Source organism: Dryobates pubescens, chromosome 19 (genome assembly GCF_014839835.1).
Source record: "Dryobates pubescens isolate bDryPub1 chromosome 19, bDryPub1.pri, whole genome shotgun sequence".
NCBI classification, from domain to species: Eukaryota; Metazoa; Chordata; class Aves; order Piciformes; family Picidae; genus Dryobates; species Dryobates pubescens.
In genome coordinates, this window is record NC_071630.1 from 4,117,772 (window position 1) to 4,126,407 (window position 8,636).

The 8,636-nt window shown below is 52.3% G+C and overlaps 1 protein-coding gene across 1 annotated transcript in view; it reads right to left on the reverse strand.

The window, feature by feature from the left end:
• The window catches only part of PEPD (peptidase D), a 92,429-nt gene extending 85,788 nt beyond the window's left edge, over window positions 1–6,641 (reverse strand). Inside the window, exons 1-3 of the mRNA XM_054170019.1 lie at window positions 6,610–6,641; window positions 3,349–3,532; window positions 2,070–2,197 (exon numbers count right to left, since the gene is read on the reverse strand). Of these exons, the coding sequence (XP_054025994.1) occupies window positions 2,070–2,197; window positions 3,349–3,532; window positions 6,610–6,626 (329 nt within the window). The 5' untranslated portion in view covers window positions 6,627–6,641. The remainder of the gene's footprint in view (window positions 1–2,069; window positions 2,198–3,348; window positions 3,533–6,609) is intronic.
• Window positions 6,642–8,636: the final 1,995 nt, after the last annotated feature.

The following is an 8,636-nucleotide window of genomic DNA, read 5'->3' on the forward strand; positions in this document are numbered from 1 at the left end:
CTCCTCACAACCCCCAGTGCAGCTGGTGAGACCAAAGCAGTGACAGTGGTGATGGGCTCAGCTGTATACTAGCAGCCTGCTCCCCTCCAAGCAGCTGCTCCCACAAACTTCACTGCTTTGGGCCAAGCTCAGACCAAGACTTGAAAGAGCCAAGGAGCTTTCCTCCCTTGTGCATTACTGCAAGGCAAACAGTTTCACCTGACTGCCACTGCCCCTGCTGCCTAGGCTGCACTTTGAGAACCACTTCAGTGTGTGTCCTTTGGAAGTGACAGCACAACAAACACCACAGGTAGTGACAGCAGCAGCAAAGGGCCTTCTGCCTCCACTGGGAGAATCCCTGCACCCTGCCTGTCCTCACATGGCCATTCCCACATCTGCCCTGACTAGGAAGCGATGCACACTGCAGGCAAAGCAGCTGTGTCCTGTGCTGTTAAGGAGAAGAGCAGCTGCAGACCTCTGCAGAGCACCAGCCCTGGGCAGACTGAGGAAGGCACTGAACTGATCCATGCTTCTCTGGTGCTACCTCTGCGTTTCTGCAATGGGCAGCCCGGGCCCTCCACGTGCAACAAGCACTCCCCAGACAAGCCACAGCAGATAAACAGCACTGGATGGAAAGCAAACTTACTTGTGCTTGTCTTTCAGTGCTCATTTTGACTTAAAATTGAGTCTTCTGGGAAGGGACACGATCCCTAGCTGTCTGCAGTACCCCCTGCCAAACAACTTATGAAGCAGAACCGCTCCTGACTCCCCAATGAGCTACTCATCCATCCTCCTGACAGGCAGAAACAGTGCATGGCCATGGGTGACAGGGGAGGAAACAAAGATTCAAAGTGAGGCATGCAGGAAGGGGAAGGAGGAGCATTTGGAAAACAAGGCTGCCGTGACAAAGACAATTTGTTCTACCCTGCAAGAGGACACAATGACAACAAACCACTTTCAACCAGCTTGCAGCTCTGTAAGTGAATCAATAATGAGCAGCACAAACAAAGCCCAAAGGTCCCCACTGACAAACACTGCAGTGCTCTGCTCCAGCATGCAAAACCGGATGGTGGAGTTTCAGCTCTGTGGCTCAGCCCTTCCACATCAGGCACTGTCAGCACAGGCATGAACCAGCTGATAGGAACCAGCAGAGGAGAGCTCAGGGGGAGGAGAAACCTCTGTCTATAAACGAGAACAAGCACCACCAGGGAACAGACTTTAGAGTGTACACAGTGGGGGTCAGATAGAACCCACCCCCCAGGCAGCTGCCATACCTCAGACAGCAGCACTCAGCCATTTCTGTGCCATCACTAACTATTGCAGTTCCCAGGCAGGTCTAGGACAGTGATGTTCATAGGAAGTCCCTGAGAAGACAGCAGCCATGCCTCACCATATGGTCTGTCCCAGTTCAGCATATGGGATTGGATGCAATTGCTTTCTCTTTCCCAAAATTAGCACTAAAATACAAGTTATAGCTTCAATTAGAAGGAAAGCAACCTGGGCTGCAAATATTCAGTTAGAAGCAATCCAATGTTCTGAGAGAACAGGGACAAGGAAATTTACAGTTTGTTAGGTGGTGTAAATACAATTAAGAGTGAGACAAGAAGTGAACACAGAAATAAATCAACTCCTCCACTGCTATGGCACCCAGCAGTATTTATTACCAGTGTGGATAGTAAGAGAGATGTTTATGTCATACTCAGAGGAGAGAATTCCAATCACATTCCCCAGCCTGTCAGCTCATATCAAAGAGTATCACAGAGCCTGAAGTACCTTCTGCCTTTGGCAAAGCCTCAGCAGCTAAGGTGGCTGCAGGCTGCTAAAGACTGCTTGGCTCTTGAACTTGTTCAGTCTCACCACAACACATCCAGCTTCTCTATGGCTCAGTGTCCTTTCCTGGACAGCAGGAGAGCTACAAGTGCTGGTTCTGAAGGATCACCTCACATCACATTTTGTACCATTCCAGGGGCACTGCCCTGCAGCTCACACCAAGGTCTCCTCCCGTGCAGGCTGGCTGCAGCGAGGCAGCAGTGCAGCTCTGCACACAGTTGCTGCACCCACAGCCAGCAGAACACAAAGAGGTCTCTTACTTTCCCATCCAGACTGCATAGCTCTCGGGGAGTTGTGGAACAAAGAGCATGGATCTTCCAGTATCAACATCCACTGCTCCAAAGCAGCCTGCTTCAGTGACTCCAAACGTCCAGTGGAAGTAAGATTCCTAGGTGCAGACAAAACACATTTCTTAGAGGAAAGCCCTCCCTGGGCCAGCTCCACAGACACCACAGTGCACCCCACCCCTGTTGCCACACACCTGAAACAGCTCTGGGCTTTTGGAGTGGGGGAAGTGGTGTAGGTGTAAAGCTTTGCAGACTGGTTAGGTTTAGGTAACAATCAGACAAATCCCTCTGCTGGCAACTGGGAAGGATCACATTAATCAGCTGCCCTCAGAAATGAAACAGGCCAGCTCAGCACAATAAAACAGATTCTTCCAATCCAGAATCAGGGAATGCAGTATCAGAGGGAAATAATCATGCCGCAGGAGACTGGGCAAAGCAGAGTGCAGCTTCACTGGGCTGTGATGGCAGAGAGCTGAAGTGAAGACTCCCAGAGAAGAGGAAGCCGAACCAGGAACAGTCTTTAGCCAAGAGCTACTTTAAGAACAAGGAAGCAAAAACCAAACCCCAAAACAACAGAGAGATGAATTTTGGTAAGCACAGACATGTGCTGACAGCCTAGAAGATGCATCTCCTCTAAAGAGACTAAGACACATTAAGACATGCACAACCCAGACTAGCAGCTACTGTTTTCCTCATGACACAGCCCAGCTCCACTACATGCACAAAGCAAAGAACTATGGTGGCCATGCAAAGTCTGGGGCTGTGTTATACCAACCTCCCCACAGACTAAGCCTGCACTTGACAGGACACCAGTCATTAAGTCCTCTTTGTGCCAGAAGGAGCCCTGGGTGCTCAAGAAAGTCTCATTTGAGAAGGCACATGTTGGATACTGTAAGGTACACACCATTTATAACACCTGAAATACACTTTCATAGCAATGCATTCAGTTCAGCTCTACTGTAACGTCTTCCACTAGAGGAAGAAAGCTAATTTGGGGATCACAGACAAAACTGAAAAAAATAAGAAATACTCCATGGCTGTCTTTAACATCATGTTGAACATGGAGAGGCAGGGGGGGCTTGATATCAGGCAGTGAGCCTGCACACCCAGGTACTGGGGCTTGCTGAAGAGGCAAGCCCCAAGCGAGGCAGCACTCTCATGAGAGACAAAAGGAGAATAATTCAATCTGGTTTAAGATGTGGTGCAGCAGAGGAGTTCCCTGATCTGCCTGGCTGCTCTGCTCAGCTCCCACCTGGCGAAAGACGATGCCAGTGTCTGTGCAGTATCTCTGGGTTTCCTCTCCCCCCTGCAGCAGGACCAGGGAATTCTTCTGGACATCGTTGTTGCGCCGCAGGCGATCGCACAGCCGTCTCCTGTTCAAGGCAAAGAGTGCCACAGGCACCCTCAGCGTCTCCTTGCCCAGCCAGAAGGAGGGTCTAGGAAAGATTTAATTGACAGTTAATGGAAGACAAAGACAGTGACACAGTGACTGTTAGTGTGGAACAGAAAAGGCAGCTTGGTTCAACTCCGTGACCAAGATGCCCATCACTCGAGGGGAGGAGATGCTGCATACAGCATCATGCCCAGGTGCTCACACCAGCATCACAGAACTGTTTGGGCTGGAAAAGCTCTCCAAGGTCATCCAGCCCAACCAGGGACCCAACACCACCACGGCCACCAAACCACGTCCCCAGCTGCCACGGCCACGTTTCTTGAGCACCTCCAGGGATGGTGACTCCAGCACCTCCCTGGGCAAGGAAAACAGCAGAGAAGAAACCGAGTTCTGACATACTGCAAACAGAAGTGGAAGGTTCCAATGAGTTGCCCATTTCAGCAAATGCTTCTGGGAAACATTCAGCAGCTGACACAGGGACTGCAGGAAACAGGTGAGGCAGGACATGTCCCATACTCACACAGTATATGCAGATGGCTAGCTCTGATCTGTTTATTCCTGCATGCACAGAAGTGCCTTCAGCAAGTGCCTGCACTGGTGGTGCACAAGAACCTGGCCTGGGTACCACTGACCTCCTGATATACATCACCACCTGCCACAGCCTGACAGCCAAGGCAGCTTCTGAAAGGTTTATTCAGCAGAGCCACAACCAGGAGAACAGTTTCAAAGTAGAGAGCTGTCTCTTAAAGTAAACTGGTTCTGAGGTGATCTGAGGTGTTTCCATTGCTGAGGCACCCACGTTTGCTACAGGGCCCTACCTGCACTTCTTGGAGCTTTACCAGTAGCAGAATAGCAACTCTAGAATTATTCTTTTTATACCAGCTAAGGAGAGAAGCATCTAAGAACATTCCCTTCTCTTTTTTTAACGTTCAACATAGCAAAGCTGTGCTTTGCAGCTTCAGTAGTTCAGATGAATATTGTTTCAGCAATCAAATCTTCACCTCAGCTTCCTGAAGTCCAGCTGGCTGACTGGCTGGTGGTTTTCTATCAGACATGCTTCTAAAGGAGAGGCCAGAAAGCAGCAGTTAAATTGGTACAGTGTTCAGATGACAAGACATGAAGCACCAAGGGCCTTAACCTTAGAGAAGCAGAGCTCCACCTCTTAATTACTATATAGTTTTCACAGGCAATCAGAGAGGCAACCTTTGATTTACAGCTGCCTAAAGTAACCTCTTTATCAGTATCAGAAATGTAACCCCCATCAGTTCTTACTGCAGACACAGCACAACAGACCTAATAAAGTGTTTTATTTCACTTGTTTATAACTACCTGATGTAACAGCCTAAGTAATTTCAGGAGGTGAAAGACTGCTCTTGCTAGCCCAATTTTCAAACTATCTGCCTAGGAGTCCAGCTGATGGTGCACAAAATCCAAGTGTGTTTGGTTGTATTGCTTCCCACACACACCCGCTAGCCCAGCACCATGGCAGGTGATGATGGCAGGCTGCAGACTACCTGCTACAGCACACTGGCATGGCATGGGAGCACAGCACCAGCTTCCACCCTGGGGCAGCCATGCCTGCAGAAGAAGTGGTTTTCTCACTACTTTCCAGTTAACCTTTGGTCCTTCTGTTTCTTCAGAAGGGAATGGATGGGCTGCCTGTCCTGTTCTGCTGAGGTGATGCAGACAGGACCCAGGTATCGACGAAGATGAGGAACCACTGAAATTACTCGTCAGAAAGCCTTCATCTGTTTGCTAAACTGGGCCTTCTCTCTTTGGAGCAACAGTCACCAACACCAGCCTGCAGCCTAGCCCCCTTTGTACCCTGCCATCACATCACAGAATCACAGCATTGTTTTGTTTGGAAAGGACCTTCAAGGTCATTAAGCCCAACACCAACCTAAGACCACCAAACATGGGAAGTGCAAGAGGCCCACACCACCACCAGCACAAGCACAGGAGAGGCACAAGGGAAGCAGTAAAAGCAACCTCTACCCGAGGAGGACCCTGGATAGTTTCTTCACAGCAAACTCAGTGCTGCTTGTAAACAAGTCAGCACCTTGGCAATGCCACCCTGCTGGATGCCCTATCCACCTTCCAGCCCAGCTTCACCCAGTGGGGTGGGCAGGACTGGCACTGCTGGGGCAGACCAGGGGCAGGAGAACACCTTGTAGGGCATCAGCCTCCACCCAAGCAGCAAACGGTCAGAGCCGAGGCCCTGCACCACTTCTGTCCGGCAGCTCTGGGCCGTGTCCCCCTCCTCTCGATACCCACGACCAGCCCCCTCCTGAAGCACTGCAGGGAACGGCTGAATCCAGCTACAAAACCTGGGTGAGGCCCTGCTGTGCAACCCACAGCCCCCTGCAGCCACCACTGCCCAAACCCAATGCAGCTGAGGGGTGCAGCTGTCCTGCCACCCCCACGCCAAACCCACTCTCGGGTCACAGCGTCATTCAGGTTGGAAAAGTCCCTTCAAGTCATCAGGTCCAACCATTAACCCTACTCTGCCAAGTTCACCACCGAACCACAGTGCTAAACACCTGCAGGCGTGGTGACTCCAGCAGCTCCCCGGGCAGCCTGTTCCGACCCCCGACCAACCCTGCAGGCAGAACGTATAATGCCCAGCCCGACCCTGCCCTGGTGCAGTCCGAGCCCGTTCCCTCTTGCTCCATCCCAGCACCAACCTCTCTATGTTGTCCCTCCAGGTATCCGCAGAGGGCCATGAGGTCTCCCCTCAGCCTCCTCCTCCTCCAACTAAGCAGCCCCAGCTCCCCCAGCTGCTCCTCACCCGCCCTGCTCTACAGACCCTTTCCCAGCTTCGTGGCTCTGGCCGCACCATGGCTGGTCGGGGCCAGGCTGCCCCGGGCTCTTTTTGCCACCTGGGCACACGGCTGGCTCATCCTCAGCCACCTGCTCTGCCCAGGGAGCCTCTGCTGCGGCGCACGCAGCCCGGACCCGCTCCCCAGCCTGCCTCCAGCCCGGGCCCCCCCCCGCCGCCCCGTGCCCACCGCCGGCAGCCGCGAACCGCCCGTGCCCCTCTGCCGACCCCCGCGGCAGGAGCCGGGTTCGCGCGGAGCCGGCCGGAGGAGCGCGGCCGCGGGCAGCCCCAGCGCTGCTTACCCCTCCGCCGCCGCCATGCTGCACTGGTACACGTCACGGGCGGCGGCACGGCCGGGGAGGCGCCAGCAGAGCGGAAGCGCCGGGAGCCCGGGGAGGAGAAGCCAGGGGAAGGGTCAGGTGCGCCGGGGAAAGGCGGTGCAGGGGGAATCGTGGAATCAGGACATTGTGGGAAAGGGAAAGGGAAAGGGAAAGGGAAAGGGAAAGGGAAAGGGAAAGGGAAAGGGAAAGGGAAAGGGAAAGGGAAAGGGAAAGGGAAAGGGAAAGGGAAAGGGAAAGGGAAAGGGAAAGGGAAAGGGAAAGGGAAAGGCTGGGGGCAGGAGCAGCTGTACTGCACACGGATGAGGCTGATCCCCTCCGCACTGCCTGCGACTGCTGCCCATATCGTGCAGGGGCAGACCTTGGTACCCCAGAGACCGGCTGAGAGCATTTCCCTCTGGAACAAGCTTTGCCTGAGGGTTACTATCGCTTCTCTCCATGCTGTTGAAGCCTGGTTTTGCATTCCTGCCATCTCCAGAACCCCTGTGTAGCCTGGGTGTGCAAGCATGCAGCACTGCAGCATGTGATGAGATTCTACACTGGCCAGAGCCTGCGTCCAAAGGCTGCTTGAAGCCTGCTTCGGGCACACCGGGTGCCTGGCAAGGGCTCTCGGTTCTCAAACCATGAGCAGAACAATGTGCTGCTTGAATAGGGGAAATTCAGACCTGCAGAATGAGGCAGAGCAAAACACACAAGCTCTCGATCAGGAGCATCTCCTGGCCTTTGTGCCCTTGCACTGAGAGCAGGGCAGCAACTGCAGACCTGCTCCTAATGCAGCCAGTGTCTTTCTGAATTACATCCAGCTGCAGACAGTCCCTGAGGGGCCCTAAGAAGATGATCTTCCCTCACCTCTGAGCCTCAGCTGTGTAACTCCACTCAGCTCCTATACACTTCGTGCTCCTGCCCCTGATAGAACCTCTTGTCTCTCAGGCTACGCACCAGTTAGCCACAAGTAACTGAGCTGCATAAGAAGCTCTTTTTATTCTTATGTAAAGGTTTTAAACAACTCAAATTCTCTCCTACAGACATTCATTCACCTGGCAGAAAAGGCTTTGGAAAGAAGAACAGAAAGGGTTCTGCAACAATTGGTCACTTTACACCTAGCTAAGAAACCAGCAGTGACAAATTGGTACCAACACTTCCCTGTTGCTCTTTGCCCCTGTGTTTGTACCGGGGACAGGCAGGACCTGAGAGTTAGCACCATCAGGGAGTGCATTTGCAGCTTCTGCTATCTCAGCTGAAAAGAAGTCGGTTTAGGTTGTTCTTATAATAAGAACATTACATAACTGTTGTGAATACAGGTCAAGATATTTCCCCATTTTTGCAGCACAATAGATAAAAAACCAAGGCTGGCAGGGGCCGATGCAGTCCAGATACAAACTGGGGGAAACGAAGGAGCTCTGATGACAAGATGTGCCAGGGGGCATCACCCTTCCCTTCTGCCCTCGAGCCAAGACTGGGTGTCAGAAGAAGAGCTAAACATTCTGACTGCTACACAGTGCTTGAGCTTCCCTCCTGCTTTGAGAAACTGTAGTTTGTGAGAGACCAAATCATCCAGGGTTGCCACACTGAGAAACCCTCAGCTGCCAGAATCATGACACAAAGTGGGGGACAGGCTCTAATGCTGAAGGACTAAAGTCACAATAGGCCCTCCTTAGCCAGTCCTTACCTGGATGTGTGAGTTCAGTGCAGCTTTCAGCTGTTTTCCTCACTATCCAGCAGGCTCCTGTATCATACAGGCCATCACAAGCTCAGAACGAACGTGAAATCCTGATTATTGGACCAGAAATGTTTCTAAGTTCAGCTTCATCTGTTTTCCTGATGATTATTCCCTCAGATTTTTGGGAGCTGGGACATTGCTGGCCAAGAGTCAATGTGACCTTCACTAGGATGGGCTGGGCAAAAGCAATAGATGGAGTTTGCAGGGGTGGGAGTGGAAGCATTTCACACATTGGAGAACCAGCTATGAGTGCAAAGCAATCAGACAGCTG